This window comes from Lutra lutra, chromosome 1 (assembly GCF_902655055.1).
Source record: "Lutra lutra chromosome 1, mLutLut1.2, whole genome shotgun sequence".
Lineage (NCBI taxonomy): Eukaryota > Metazoa > Chordata > Mammalia > Carnivora > Mustelidae > Lutra > Lutra lutra.
The window spans coordinates 214,007,040-214,022,512 of record NC_062278.1 but is presented as its reverse complement, the minus strand read 5'-3'; the positions used below and the strand labels follow the sequence as shown (position 1 = coordinate 214,022,512).

The 15,473-nt window shown below is 53.2% G+C and overlaps 2 protein-coding genes across 5 annotated transcripts; both read left to right on the top strand.

The window, feature by feature from the left end:
• Window positions 1-1,038: 1,038 nt before the first annotated feature.
• Window positions 1,039-10,254, top strand: MRI1 (methylthioribose-1-phosphate isomerase 1). 4 transcript variants are annotated; one of them, XR_007122368.1, is made up of 8 exons: window positions 1,040-1,269; window positions 1,346-1,584; window positions 2,406-2,581; window positions 3,680-3,856; window positions 3,935-4,159; window positions 5,643-5,772; window positions 7,885-7,940; window positions 10,170-10,254. XR_007122368.1 is itself a non-coding variant. In XM_047700693.1 (7 exons), the coding sequence occupies exons 1-6, from the start codon at window positions 1,138-1,140 to the stop codon at window positions 5,768-5,770; spliced, it is 1,077 nt and encodes a 358-aa protein (XP_047556649.1). In that variant the 5' UTR covers window positions 1,039-1,137; the 3' UTR covers window positions 5,771-5,772; window positions 5,935-6,411. The 4 variants fall into 4 exon arrangements, 2 of the variants coding, with proteins under 2 accessions (XP_047556649.1, XP_047556639.1); XR_007122372.1 differs by lacking the exons at window positions 7,885-7,940; window positions 10,170-10,254 and adding an exon at window positions 4,898-4,970 and having other exon boundaries at window positions 1,039-1,269; window positions 5,643-5,870; XM_047700693.1 differs by lacking the exons at window positions 7,885-7,940; window positions 10,170-10,254 and adding an exon at window positions 5,935-6,411 and having other exon boundaries at window positions 1,039-1,269.
• C1H19orf53 (chromosome 1 C19orf53 homolog) lies at window positions 7,657-10,616 on the top strand. Its single transcript, XM_047700707.1, has 3 exons — window positions 7,657-7,807; window positions 7,885-7,940; window positions 10,170-10,616. The coding sequence occupies exons 1-3, from the start codon at window positions 7,711-7,713 to the stop codon at window positions 10,311-10,313; spliced, it is 297 nt and encodes a 98-aa protein (XP_047556663.1). The 5' UTR covers window positions 7,657-7,710; the 3' UTR covers window positions 10,314-10,616.
• The last annotated feature ends 4,857 nt before the right edge of the window (window positions 10,617-15,473 follow it).

Sequence of the window (15,473 nt, the reverse complement as noted above, 5' to 3'; positions counted from 1 at the left end):
GCTCCAGCTGGTCTGCAGTCAAGGCAGACTTCCCAGAGGAGGCAGCACAGGCTGTGTGAAGGGTGGAAAGGGAACCAGGCTGTGGGAATCACACAGGGAAGGCCAGGGCTGGGAACACAGGCGGAGCCTGAAGCAGCTGGGCCTGGAGTATGCAGGTGTGGGGTTTCTGTTATCCCCAGCCTGTGGGGATGCCTTGGAAGGTCCTGAAAGACCTCCCCCACTTCTCTACCATGATGCGTCTTTTTTTTTTTTTTCTTTTTTAAGATTTTATTTGTTTATTTGAGAGAGAGCATGAGATGGAAGGTCAGGGGGAGAAGCAGACTCCCCATGGAGCTGGGAGCCCGATATGGGACTCGATCCCAGGACTCCGGGATCATGACCTGAGCCGAAGGCAGTCGCTTAACCAACTGAGCCACCTGGGTGCCCCATAATGCTTCTTTTGAAGGTATCTGGTAAACTGAGTAGAAAACGGCTCAGAAACAGCAGGCCATCCTCCCAGCCTGCCACCTCCTCCCAAACCGTGGAAAAGGAAGATCATTTAACAAAAATTGATGGGCTATTTACAGTGTGCTGGCCACTAACCTAGGCCCTGGGGATACAGTGGGATACCAGACACACTGCCCTCTCAGGGCTGAGGTTCTGGCCAGATTCTTATTGGCCTTGTCCCTCAGGGGAGATGGTGGCCCCACTGGCTGTCCCCAGCCCACCAGCCTTTGCTCCCTGCTGGGATGGGAGATTTCAGGGCAACAGTAAGACCCCTTAGTCCTTGGAATCCCCCAATTCGGGCCTTTCTATACTTGAGACCACCTTCAGCACTCGCTCTGGCCAAAGTCAGGCGCCTAAGGGTGACTTGGGGGATCATGCTATGATTCTGGCTGGCTGAACTTTGGGCCCAAAGTCCAGGAGTTGCGCCATAAAAGGTGCCACCTGTGCTTTTCAGGACGCGACTAACTCCCCAGACTCCGGGAAAGTAGGGAGGGATTAGTCACGTGGACGGAGGGTCTTGTGGGTTTGCTGTGCGCATGCGCCTCCTTGGGGGCGGGGGCGGCGCCCCGCCCCCTCTTCTTCCAAGCTCGTCTAGCGTGTGCCGGTCGCCTTCACTGATTCTTGAGCGACCGTGAGCGAGAGGGTGATACCATGTCCCTGGAGGCGATTCGCTACTCTCGGGGCTCGCTGGAGATCCTCGACCAGCTGCTCCTGCCCCAGCACAGCCGCTACGAGGCAGTGGGCTCGGTGCGCCAGGCCTGGGAGGCCATCCGCGCCATGAAGGTGGGGCCATGCGGCGGAGCTGCGGGGCTGGGGTGGGAGGTGGCGACCCCGCTTGACGCCAGGATCCCCCCTCCAGGTGCGCGGCGCCCCGGCCATCGCGCTCGTGGGCTGCCTCAGCCTCGCCGTGGAGCTGCAGGCGGGCGCGGGGGGACCGGGACTCGCCGCGCTGGTGGCTTTCGTGCGCGACGCGCTGGGCTTCCTGGTTACCGCCCGGCCCACCGCCGTCAACATGGCCCGTGCTGCCCGCCACCTGGTCGAGACCGCAGCCCTGGAGGCTGAACGCGAGGGCGCCACGGAGGAGGCGGTCCGGGAGAGGTAGGGGGACCCTGTGGCAGGCGCTGCTCTGCGTAGAGGCTATTAACTCATTTCTTCGAGACCGACCCGTTTTACATTAGGGAAACTGAGGCACGGCACATCAGTCCAGGGCCACACAAGCAGGACCAAGAGTCCACCCCAGGTGGCTGGGTCCCAAGATCTTTGCTTTCAGTCCCTTGACTCGGCCTCACCAGAAAACGCCCAGCCCCTTCTGCCTTAAAGGTCCTTTTCAGAGCCATTTCATTCTCCTGGTTTCTGCTTTTGAGGAATTTTGTTTCCAGTTCTGATCTCTTCCCTGCCCTTTTGTTTTTCCACTCTGCTCTGCTCAAGCTAAGTGATTACCTTCGTGTTCCTTGACCCCACCAAGCTTACTTCTGTCTCAGGGTCTTTGCACGTGCTGTCTCTGCAGGCTGGCTATCCACAGAGCCAACTCCATCAGGTTTCTGATTTCTGTCTTCCCCAACCCCTCATGTAACACAGCTCACCGCCCCTGCTCTGTCCCCTGATTTTCCTGCCTTCTCCTTCACTTCATTAACTGTTCACCGCCTGACTTGCCCACCCTACTGTGAGCTCCACAGGGGCAGAGATTTTTATCCTGTTCATTGCTGTGCTGTCCCACACACATGAGATAATGTGTTGTGTGGTGGGCAAATCGTGTGACAGGTGACAATGGCAGAAGAGGGTAGGCCCCATAGCCTGGACATAGCCTGGAGAGGCTTTAAGCAAGAGGGCTCCTGCACAGTAGCATTGGCCAGGGAGGAGGGGCTTACCTGGGCCCCAAGGCCTGGTGGCTGGTGCTGAGAGCCCCTTGTCGGCCCCAGAGTGATCCGCTGTGCCGAGGACATGCTGGAGAAAGACCTCAAGGACAATCGGAGCATCGGGGACCTAGGAGCCCGCCATCTCCTGGAGCGGGCAGCTCCTGGGGGTGGCAAGGTGACCGTGCTGACCCACTGTAACACTGGCGCACTGGCCACTGCTGGCTATGGCACAGCTCTGGGTGAGTGGGCGTCCATGGGAGTGGGGATGGGCCCTTTTTGGATGCTAGAGAAAAAAACCCTAACCACTTTACCCACAAAAGGATGTGAATTTACTCTTGTATACAGGTGCTTAGGGCCTTAGCTTCAGGTATGGCTGGGTCCAGGGGTCAAATAGTGGCATCAGGATCCATCTGTCCCTGTTCCTAAATTCTGCCCTCCAGGGCGGCATCATTCTTATGCTCCACAGGTCAGCAGGAAGGTTGTTGGGATTCAGATAATGAAAAGCCAAGGCTCTTTATGCTGACAGTGCAGAAAAGGCTCCTCATATCTCAGGGGCTTTGATGGGGTCATTTGCCTTTCTAGTATCAATCAGTCCAGCCCCAGCCGTGTGCCTAGAGAATGGGAGGATGCAAGGGCTGAGAAGGGAGGGGCCCCCCAAAAGAAAGATTGGGATAGCCCTGCCTTTGTGCCTGGGGACTGAGGCCTTGATGGCAAGACACTGATTTATTCACTGAACAAACATCAATGAAAAACCAGGGTTCCCCACCATTCCTGCAGACATGCGTTCCTCTATTCATTCAGCACTTAGTAAGCACCTACTGTGTGCTAGGCACAGTTCTGGGCACTGGGGACCCACCAGTGGACACAGTAGACAAAATCTCTGCCCCGAGGAATAGGAAAGTAGGAGAAACAAACACAATCAGTCAATAAATGTGTGTACTATGTTCAGAGGTGATAAGTACTAAAGAGAAAGAGCCGGGAAGGGGTAAGAGGTGTGGGGTTTGCTGTGGGAGAGCGAGGTATCAGGGAAGGCCTCACCAAGATGTTCTCTGAGCACCCACGTACTTGGCAGAGGGAACAGCTACTGCAGGAGCCTGGGGATGGGACTGTGCCTGGTGAGCCTTTGGCGAACTGTGCAGAGATTTTATTTATTTATTCTGAGAGAGAGACAGCAGGGAGGCAGAGGGAGAGAGAATCAACACAGGACTCGATCCCACGACCCTGAGATCACAACCTGATCCCAGGTGCCCCTGTGCTGTGCTTCTAAACAACGAGCCACCCCACCCGTGTGTCGCTCTCTGTCTCATCCTGATGTCCTGGTGGGCCGGGCCCCACAGGTGTGATCCGCTCACTGCATGCCCTGGGCCGTCTGGATCATGCCTTCTGCACAGAGACCCGGCCCTACAACCAGGGAGCCCGGTTGACTGCCTTCGAGCTGGTGTACGAGCAGATCCCCGCCACCCTCATTGCCGACAGCATGGCAGCAGCAGCCATGGCCCACCGGGGCGTGTCAGGTCGGTAGGCGCGGCGCCAGTGGGCAGGGCTCCAGGTGTCCCGGGCCAGGTTATGACTCCCAGCTTCTTGCTCCCTAGCTGTCGTCGTGGGAGCCGACCGGGTGGTTGCCAACGGTGACACGGCCAACAAGGTGGGCACCTACCAGCTGGCCATCGCTGCCAAGCACCACGGCATCCCTTTCTACGTGGCTGCCCCCAGCTCCTCGTGTGACCTCCATCTGGAGTCGGGCAGGGAGATCGTCATTGAGGAGCGCCCGGGGCAGGAGCTGACTGATGTCAATGGGGTCAGGATTGCAGCCCCCGGTAAGCTGTCCCCTTATACGGGGGTCACACAGCACCTGGGCACCTCCCCTTAGGCACTGTGGCCCCTTCACGGGGTCTGGTGGATCTAGGGTAGAATCGGCCTTCTGGGGCATAAAGCTCTCCTTCCAGCCATTTCTTAGAACAGAAACATCTTGAAGGTCAGATTCAAGGTCAGAGTGTAAAACTAATGAGTTAGGAGACTGAGGGCAAGTTGTCCATCTGGGCTTCCTCCCTTGAAGAAGAAGTGAGAATACTTTCTCATCTAGTGCCTTCAGAGAGACACTGATGTTCTCAGCTTCCCCATGCCACCCGCCTGCCATGCACAAGATGCCTAACTTCTGTCATCCCCCAGGGCTTCAGTGTTCACATCTGTAAGATGAGCTCTTACCACCATCCAGCTCACAAAGCCTGGGGCGGTCAGTGAGTTCATCCATGTGACGTGGAGGACAGTGCCTGACCCTTGCTTAGCACTCATTAGATAGTAACAATTATGACCGAAAATACTTTTATAAAAAGGACCAGTTAAGATCCTCAAGCGCTGAAAATACCGTGGGGCTGCCACCCGACTCCCAAGTGTGGAGCCACGGTAAAAATCACAGTATACAACTAAGCGGAGGGAAGTCCTAACATCCTGTTGTTTTGTGCTCCAGTTTCTTAACAGCGTTTTAAAAACAGATATATCAATTCTATAAACTTTTTTTCCTTCATTTTGTTTTTGGTGCCCCTGCTTTCCTGGAGGCATATGAGCACTGGCCAAAATCACTGTGAGCAGAGAAAACAGGCCACCAGTTTGCAGCCTCTTGTGTAGAAGGTTGGTACTCACTCAGCAAATATTTTTGAGTACCTGGCCGATGCTCGGAGCTGTGCTAGGGCGCTGGGGATATGGAAGTGAAAAAGATGGAAATGCCTCTGCACTCGCAGAGCTGACAATCCAGTGGGGGTTAGGGTTAGGGTTAGACAAACAAGATAAATAACAAAACCGCCGTGTAAGAAGTGGGTATGAGCGCAGGAGAAATGAACAAGGTGAGGACGGGCATGGGAAGTGTCAATGCGGGGAGATTTAGACAGTGATTGGAGAAGTCCTCCCTGGGAAGGGGACATTTGAGCAAAGACCTAAAGGAAATGAAACCGTGAGTCACGTCCCTACTGGAGGCAAAGGGGACTGCTTGTGCAAAGGCTCTGAGGTGGGTTCTTAGAGCTTCTTACAAAGACCCTTGGAGCCGGCAAAAGTGGGATAGATGTCTCTAAGCGTTCCAATCCTTCTTGGACAGTGACAGCCCAGGAATGGTGGGGAGCAGGGTCTGAACTGGATAGTAGGGGCTAAAGCCCCATGTAATACCTTCATGCGGTTAGAGAGTGAGCCATCCCAGATTCTCATGGATTCCCCAACTCTTGAACCACCATGGAGGAGACTGGTGACAAGAGCTTGAGAACTTTTCACACAGCCACATACCTGCCTTCTTGCCTCCCCGTTCTCCTACAGGCATTGGGGTTTGGAATCCTGCCTTCGATGTCACCCCCCACGAGCTCATCACCGGTGGCATCATCACAGAGCTGGGGGTCTTCGCTCCTGAGGAGCTCCAGGCGGCCCTAAGTACCACTGTCTCCTGAGGGTAGGGACCCTAGATGGACCCCAGAAGCAATCAATGTCATTCTCCATATCCTGCCCCCATTTCCTTAGGTTTTATAATAAACTTATTGAATGGCTTGCCCCTAAACTGACCTTCTTCCCACAACCACCCTTCTTCCCACAACCACCCTTCTTCCTAGAGTAGGGAGAGCACACAGGGCCTTTGCATGACTCTTAAGAGCACTGTAACTGGATCCAGCCTGCCCAAGTTCAAAACCCGCCTCAGCCGCTTTCTCTACAGTGTGATCATGGCCAGGTCACTTCACCTCTCCGTGCCTTGGTATTCGCATTTATAAAATGGGGATAGTGCTGCACCGCCCTCTTAGGTTGCTTCAGGGCCAGAACTAGGGCAGTGCGTGGGGTACGGAATTTTAAAGGGGACACTAAAAAGCCCAGTAATCAAGATAAGTAATAGCTTCGTGAAATATTTTTTATTTTATTTTTTCTAGAGAAGAAGAGTGAAAGCACAAGTGGGGGTGGGGACAGAGAGAGGGGGAGAGAAGCAGAATCCATGGTCAGCATGGGGGTCTAGATCTCAGACCCTGAGATCATGACCTGAGCTGAAATCGAGAGTTGTATCCTTAACCAACTAGCCACTCAGGTACCTCCGATTCTATTTTTTTAATGTTAATTTTTTTAAGTAATCTCTACACCCAAAATTGTGGCTTGAACTGACAACCCCAAGATCAAGAGTCACGTGCTCCACTGAGGCAGCCAGGCACCCCTAAAATTGTATTTTTCTTTTTAAGATTTTATTTATTTATTTGACAGAGATCACAAGTAGGCAGAGAGGCAGGCAGAGAGTGAGAGGAAGCAGGCTCCTTGCTAAGCAGAGAGCCCGATGCGGGGCTCGATCCCAGGACCCTGAGATCATGACTTGAGCCGAAGGCAGAGGCTTTAACCCACTGAGCCACCGAGGCGCCCCAAAATTGTATTTTTCTTAAAGATTTAAAAAAAATTTTTTTTATTTTTATCTATTTTTTCTTTTTAAGATTTCATTTATTTATTTGACAGAGATCACAAGTAGGCAGAGAGGCAGGCAGAGGGGGGGGGGAAGCAGGCTTCTTGCTGAGCAGAGAGCCTGATGGGGGGCTCCATCCCAGGACCCTGGGATCATGACCTGAGCTGAAGGCAGAGGCTTTAACCCACTGAGCCACCCGGGTGCCCCAAAGATTTTATTTTTTTAAAGATTTTTAAAATTTATTTGACAGAGATACACAGAGAGGGAACACAAGCCGAGTGGGAGAGGGAGAGGCAGATTCCCCGGCTGAGTAGGGAGCCAGACATGAGGCGCCATCCTGATCATGACCTGAGCCACCCAGGCGCTCCTAAAATTTTCTTTTTCTTTCTTTCTTTTTTTTTTTTTTAAGATTTTATTTTATTTCTTTATTTGTGAGAGAGAGCACACAAGCAGGCAGAGTGGCAGGCAGAGGCAGAGAGATGTAGTCTCCCCGCCAAGCAAGGAGCCGGATGTGAGACTGGATTCAAGGACCCTGGGATCATGACCTGAGTCGAAGGCAGCGGCTTAACTGACTGAGCCACCCAGGCGTCCCCTAAAATTTTATTTTTAAATGTTGAGAATACTATATCAATTACTGAATTTTAGGCACCCTTAAAGTATGCACCAGTGACTGCCTCAGTCGCCTCACCCTAGTCCTAGACTAAATTTTGTGTACGAAGGGCATAAAACTATGCTTTACAAAACAAATGAGCTCTTCGTAAATGTTATCTTAATATTATAACCTTGGAAGTTTTTGCGAAGGTTTGCGTTATCGGCTCTTATGGACGCTTATCCCTTTAATGCTTTGCCACGTTGCGTCCCGTGGGCCTTTTCGCCCCACGTCCCCACTGTATCCCATCGTGCCCTGCGCCTTCCGGCTGCGCTTGCGTACAGCCCGCCTTTTCCGGTGCATCCTATATCATGGCGCAGGGACAGCGCAAGTTCCAGGCACGGAAGCCGGCGAAGAGCAAAGCAGCGGCAGCGGCCTCCGAGCGCAGCCGGGGCCCGAGGAAGGGTGGTGAGGAGCTGTCAGGGGTCTGGGGGGCGAGGAGGACCTAGGGCTCCCCAGCCTTACGCGACTGCGTCTCTTCTCAGGTCGTGTGATCGCCCCGAAGAAGGCGCGCATCGTGCAGCAGCAAAAGCTCAAGAAGGTGAGTGAGGGTGCGCGAGCGGCCAGGGAAGGAGCCTGGAGGGGGGTACCTGCACCCGGTGGAGGAGTCTAGAGAACTCAGGTCTCCGAGTCTCAGTTTTGACCCCTGTGTCATGGGTATAGGAACATCACATACCACATTCAGCGGGCCTCAGAGGAGCAAGGACCTTAGAAAGTCTAAACGCACGTTAGCTGCTGTCGCTGTTACCGTTGTTTAAAAGAAGTCCGGACGGGAGGTGGCGTGGCAAAGTCGAAACCCCAGCTTTGCAGAAAGGCAGTGCTGCGTGTGTTGGAAGCCCTATTAACAGCTAGTGTTTATTTTTGTTTTTTAAGATTTTATTTATTTATTTGACAGACAGCGAAAGAGGGAAGAACACAAGCAGGGGGAGAGAGGGAGAAGCAGGCCTCCCGCTGAGCAGGGAGCCCGATGTGGGGCTGGATCCCAGGACCCCGGGATCATGACCCGAGCAGAAGGCAGATGCCCAATGACTGAGCCACCCAAGCGCCCCAATAGCTAGTATTTTTTCATCCTGAGTCTCTTAACCTGTAAAATGGTCATAGTAATAACACCTTTCTCCCACAGTTGTAAGAATTTAATGCCACGGGGCACTTGTAAAGCGCCGAGAACAGCACAGGACACAAATGAACATTACCAGCGTTGGTTGACATTTTTGTGGTTGTGTTTACATGCAGCTTCTTTATATAGGTGGGTAGGGTTGAGTTTATAAAGAAGTTTAAGGAGATTTGAAACTGGTTTTACTGGAGTCAGATTTGAGTTCAAATTGTACTCCACACTACCTAATATGTAATCTTGAGCAAATTCTTACGTTTCTCCCAGAGCCTCAGTTTTCTGAGGTACCCAGCGATCTGCTTACCTCCATTTGGCTGCGAGAGGCGGGCTGTCTCACAGGCATCTCAAACTCAGCATCTTCAAAACGAAGCTCTGATCCCTCTCCTTCCCCACATGACCCTGCCACAGTCTTGATTCAGGAAGATTCTGTCCTTCGAGATCATCCATGATTCTCTCTTTCTCTGATCTCTGTGTATAATCTCATCCTTTTTGTGTTTGGTATTAATCTAGAATCCACCCATTTACCGCCTACCTGGTCCCACCCCATCAACTACTACTAATGACATCCTCCCTGAGCCCCTGCCTCCTCCCACAGCTGCCAGAGGGCGCCAGTGAGCACCCAAGTCTGGTCCTCTTCTCAACCAACTAAGCCACCCAGGTGCCCCCTGGTCCTCTTCTCAGAGCCTTCAATGTCTCCCACCTCAAGAAAAGCCCAAATCCTCTCCATGGCCTACAAGGCCCTGCATGATTTGCCCTTGTCACCTCCCCGCCCTCCTCCCACTCTTCCCTTGCTCACTGGTCCCTTAACAGTTCTTATCCCACCTCAGTACTTTGGCACCAGCTGTTTCCTCTGCCCAGATTCTTCTCCCAGAAGTCCACACGGCTCCCTTTCTCAGTCTAGTCTGACTGCAGGCAGTGCTTCTGAACAACTGTCCCCCGTAACACGCACCCCTCACTCGTTATCCTGTGTTTTTCCTTGGCTGGCAGCGCTTACCTTCACTTTACCCTAGCAAATCATGGGCATTTATGTCGTCTCATACACGCTGAGTGCCAGTTTCCAGAGGGGAGAGATTTTTCTGTCTTATTTGTTTGCTGTGGTTTGTCCTGCACCCAGTTATGTGACAATCATGGTGGTCATAGTCGTGGGAACTCATAGGCAGGACAGGGAGATTTGGGAGATATGATCAAACTACCACTTTTGGACCCAAACCCCTGTGCCTTTGCTTGTTCACATGTTTGTGTTTCAGAGCCCCAGTCCACCATCTGCCAGGCAGAGATGACATGGGCCGCCAGGGACTGCTGCCTGGAAGCTGAGACCGAAGGCTCTGGGCATGTTCCAATCTCCCATCCCTCACCTGTTTGGGGAGGCCTGGGCAAGTGCCTCCTCACTACAGGAACCTGTTTCTCCATCTGTAAAATGGGGCTGAGCAGAGGTTTAGAAGCTGAGGTCCAGAGACAAGAACAGGATTTTTTCTGTGTAACGCCCCCAAAGAGCGCAGGGCAGAAGCAGGACTTAAACCCCAGACCCTCGGATACTGTTTCGGGGGGAGTTGCTCATCCAGCCCCCTGTGCATTCTCAGCAGAAAGCATGGCGGGTTAGGCACTCCCCTCCCTCCACCTCAGGTCTCAGTCTCAGTGCCCTGTGGTTACCCCCCTCAGGACCTGGAGGTTGGGATCCGGAAGAAGATTGAACATGACGTGGTAATGAAAGCCTACAGCAGCCTGCCCAAGAGGCTGGCACTGGTGAAGGCCCCTGCCAAGAAGGAGGCAGCCTCTTCCTCCTCCACCAAGACACCTTCCTAAGGACACCAGCCCATTGGAGGCCTTTGACACAGCCTCCATGCTCAGCCCTATGCAGGTGACCCCACAGGTGGCACCGCAAGGAGGAGCTGGGTTCCCCGGAGCCTTGGGTCACATGTACCTCAAGTTTCATTTGGGGTCTAGCCCGTGAGCAGGTGATCAGCAGACCTGGAGTGGACTGGTCAGCTTCCCAGGGTGCCAGGGGCTGCAGAAGGAAAGGAAATGTTCACCAACTTCCTGTGTCCCCCTCCTCCGGTCTTATATCCACTGGTTTAACCCAGAGCAATAAACTTGTGATTCCTCCTGTGTTCCCGTGCTCCTGGGAGTGGGCCAGTGCTGGGGCTGGGGACCAGGTGCCCCAGTTAGGTGAGTCCCATCAGTTCCCACCAGAGACCAGCCATGTGCCCAGGGAGGGACCAGTGAGCTTCTGCACCTTTGCCCCTCCCATCCTGGGTGACCCCACCAACCTCCTCACTTGCCTGCACACCATCAGCAGGCATGCCTGGGTCACCACCTCTACCTGAGATAAGCCAGGCGTCTTAGGGAGCCACTCTCCTGTCCGTAGGACAGATGCTGAAGCCACCTGGTAGGGACTCAGTGCCAGTCTAACCAGAATGTACCTGGGAACCACTCGGGGCCACCTTGATCTTGAAAGCCCTAACAGCTTGTGTTCATGTAGTACCACCAGTGGTCCAGGCACTGTTCAAGTGTTTTCCACGCCACCTCAGCCCTTGTGATGCCCTGGTTAGGTCGTGTCGTCGACAGTACAGAACAGAGATTTGCACAACTACCAGCAGGTTCCCCGCTCCCCGCCGACCAGCCGCTGTCTCTTCCAGACCAAGATTCTGTCCTGCTTCTCCTAGGCCCCTCCATCATTGCTTGGTGGTGGTCTGCTGGACTGGAATGTGCCTGAGATTAGCCAAGAAGCTGACAGCCTTCCTGCCCCGACCCCTCCTGGGGTGTGGGGAGTGGGTCACGGCTTAAGAATTAGACCACAGTCAGGGTGACACTGAGCCGCTGCCTTGGGGGAGGTGGCGGCGCCTGGGAGTGACTGGCCCCCGGCCAGCGAACCCACCACAGACGGCTTTTCTGGTCCCACGTGGTGGTAGTCAAAGACTTCTGAACTACCAACATTTTTCTACAAGGTCGGGGATAACCACTGTGGAAAGCGCTTCACCTAGAATTACCGCCTGCCCCGGCTGTTCCACTCCGAGGCATATGCCCAGAAGGGTTGAGAGCAGGGACTTGGCCAACAGCTGGTACGTGCATGTTCACAGCAGTGTCAGTCACGGCCACCTAAAACTAGGAGCAACCCAGGTAGCCCTCAACACAGGGGGCAGGTAGCATGCGTGTCTGCACTGGGACTATGCTTCCACGGTAAAGAGGTAGGAAGCTCCAGCGTGCTACAACATGGATGTCCCCCAAAGATGTGCTGAATGAAAAGTCGACCACAAAAGGCCATTGGCTGTAGGATTCCATTGATGTGAAGTGTCCAGGCAAATCAACAGAGAGCAGACCCTGACTGGGGGCGGCTGGGGGTGGGGGGTATCCATGATTGATGCAATTGCTAATGGGTACTAGAGTCATGTTTTGGGTTTTTGGTTGTTGTTTTTTTTAAGATTTTTTATTTATTTGACAGAGTAAGAGAGGGAGAAGCAGGCTCCCCACTGAGCCTCTACCTTCGGCTCAGGTCATGATCTCAGGGTCCTGGGATTGGCCCCATATTGGGCTCTCTGCTCAGCAGGGAGCCTGCTTCCCCCTCTCTTTGTGCTTGCTTGTGATCTCTCTGTCAAAAAAAAAAGATTGGTTTTATACATACAGTGAGCAATTTCACACAAAAAATACGGATTTACATTTTGAAATACCAGAACTTGCAGCAGCCGTGCCCAAACTGATGGAAAGACTGTCCTGGAGTTTCCCCCGACCCAATGCTCAGGGCTTGGGGGAAAGGAGGCGTGTGACCTGCACACCTGCACGCTTTCCTTTAGCCCCACTCAGGCAACCCCAACGCCTGTGCCATCTGCTCACAGCACAGCGGCATCTCCCCTAAGCAGGCAGTGAGTGGCTTCTGCCTTTTGAGATGGACCCCCTCTGCCCACTGAGCAGATTATTGTACACCTGTGCCAACCTCAGCGAGGGAGAGCTGAGGACTGGCATCCTAGTAGGGAAAACAGAAAACTGGGAAAGCCAGCCAAGGCTGCCCCCTGCAAACCCCCGCTTCTTCTCTGTCTTGCCTCCTGCTGTGGTTCCCTTCCCCTCCCGGACGTCCCCTCAGAGACCCTTCCTCTGCCCTCCCGCACCTCCACCCCCCAGCAGTGGTCACTCCACATGGCTCTAGGCTTTTCTCTGGGTCTTTGTCCACTGCTGTGTCCCCAACACCTAGGACGGTGCAGGAGGTGCTTAATGAACAGGTGTTTATTGAATGAAGGAAGTCATGAATTATTTCCCTTTTTTTTTTTTTTTTTGCGAGGAAAATTTTGCATTTCAATGAATCAGTTCTGATTATTCAGTGCATCATCTCTATACAACACACCCTTCCGGGTTATCTGATTCATAGAATTGTCTTTGAACTCTCAGTTCTGTAAATTGTAAGCAACTGATAGCAATATAAAACCACTTATCTGTAGACATGCAAATTCCATCCCGGCCAGCAGAGGTTTCGTTGACAACCCTCCTCCACTACAGAAAAAACAATTTGCCCCCATCTGCACGTTTATTTGCGCAAATAGTCTGATAATGTGAAGTGCCTGCTCTCCAGACTTGTCTTTGAGCCGTATAACATCTGCCTCGTTCCCACATGAGTTCAATAAAAATGTTAACCTGTGTCCATCTTTATGTGCCTATGAGAATCATGATTATTCCCTCTTCTGGAAATTATCTGTTAACCTTTACCTGGAATCTCAGAAGAGCGAGCACTGGGACACGGTGAGGTCCAACTGTCTTCTGGTCCCTCCATGGGCCACCAGGAGGCACATGGAAACCAGGCCAACCCCACCAAGGCCGGCGGTGCCCAGGTGGGCCAGGGACTCCTGTAAACCACCTCCCTTAGTCCCTCTGACCCTCCGGACAATGCCAGTCCTTTTGAGGAGGACCCCAGGGGCGAGGAAGGGCATTCAGGCGCAACAGGTATGAGGTCTGGAATGTCAACCCACTTGTTCCCCCTTCTCCCCACTCCCTTGGCCTCCCAAATAGCCTCACTGCCCTGCATGACTTTTCCCTCTATGCTTGTTCCTTCCCCCTGTCCACAGAAGCCCAGCCCTGGTGCTGAAACCAAGAGCCCCAGACTCTGGAAAATACCTATACCTTGAGTGCAGTGCCAGTTTCAGCCCCTTCCTGGCTGTGTGATCTTCAGCAAGTCCTGTCACTTCTCTGAACTTCTGTTTGCCCATCTGTAAAATGGGGATCCTAACACCCCTTCCTCAGTGTGGAGACTTCTGGAGCCTGAGGGCTGTGAGAGCTGCCTTTGTCCAGAGAGTGGAGAGCAAGACAGAGTCACTCAGCCTGTCCTCTCTTGTCTGTCACACTGGCCCTCCCCACAGAGCCAGAGAAGTCACTAGATGTGGCTTTTTCAGCCTTTCCTCTCCTGCGTCCGCCATCCCCCTCCGCCTGAATGCCCACTCCTCCCAACGAGGCCCTGACGCTTAGCCCATGAACCTGTGTTCCAAAAGGGAAGAAAAGAAACGAAAGAAGTAAATCTTGCCAGTTGGGCAGGCCAGAGGGGCTGCATCAGAACCAGGAAGCGAAACTGCCCGGGCTGGTTTCCTGCCTGAGTCAGCAAGGGCACGGGTTGTGCGGGGGGCTGGCCAAAGACAGGAACTCTGGAAAGTTAGGGTGGGATGGCCACAAAGCTGCCGGAGGCGGGGGGGCTGTTCCCCTCCAACTGAGTCTCCAGGGCCACCCCATTTCCCACGCATCCCAAGGACATGTGGGTTTGGGATCCGGAGCTGTGGATGCCTAGACAGTGAGCTCACAGAGGCCTGGTGGGGTAAACGTGCCTTCCATCTTCCTGCAGCCCAAGCTCCCTGGCTGCATGGAGAAGGCAGGACATGTGGATGGCTGGAACCCTGCTCCCAATCTCCTAATTAAAAGTGTTGCTAGGAGGAGATCTAGCCAAGAGAGACTCCCAGGGTCCTTTCTGACCTCATATATTCTCTGGAGATCACTGTGTGGCCTTGGGCAACTTTCTGACCTTCTCTGGGCCTCATTCCCCTCATCCATAAAATCAGGAAAATGGAACAGAATGTTGGGGCTTCCTAAACTCTGTGCGTTTGATCCCTAGCCAATGTGACAGAACCAGCCCACCCACAGGGCTTGAATGCTGGCCCTATCTTTCCCCTGCTGGGGGCCTCGGGCGTGTCACCTGACATTTCTGGGCCTGTTTTTTTCATCTGGGAGATGGGGATGTTGACAACGTTAGCATCTATTGTTAGACAATAAACATCCTCACTCAGTGAAAGCCCAGTCCTGGTTCCTCCTAGAGTAGACAACAGACCAGAGCAACCTCCAATGACTTCTCTGATTCAACATCTTAAGACACCCATTGAAGCATTCTTGGGGACCGGGACCCAGGCTTAGCTGATATAGCCACGCACCAGATGCTGAAGAGGACTGCTGGTAAGGGCAGCCCCAGGGTCCTGTTTGCGAGGGGAGCAGCTGACATGGGGCTTTGCTGAAGTCCTCCATACCTCTCCCCACACCCCAGTGACGCCATATCAGTCCATCTTTGCCGCCAATCCTTTGTAAGAAAGGCACAGGGCAGTAAGTCTAGGGCTTCCTGGTCTGGGGGAATTCAAGCAAGCACTTCCCCCTCCAAGCCTCAGTTTCCTCGTCTGATGAATGGAGCCTGCGCTCTCCACTTTGCAGCACTGATGGAAGGCTGAATCGCAGTAACACCCGGGAGCAGCGAGGGCACCACCGAAGCAGTCAGACGCCATTGCCATTATCCGCGTCCTTTCTGGCGCTGTCACTGTGGCAGGCTGTGTGGCAGGCTGTGCCTCAAGACCGCCGCTGTCCAATAGAAGTTACAATGCAAGTCACATATACAGCTTTAAATGTCCTGATACCACATAAAATGTAAAACATAAAAGGAAACAGGTGGAATTAATTTGAATAATGTATTTTATTTACCCAAACTTACCTAAAATATTATCTTTTTTATATGTA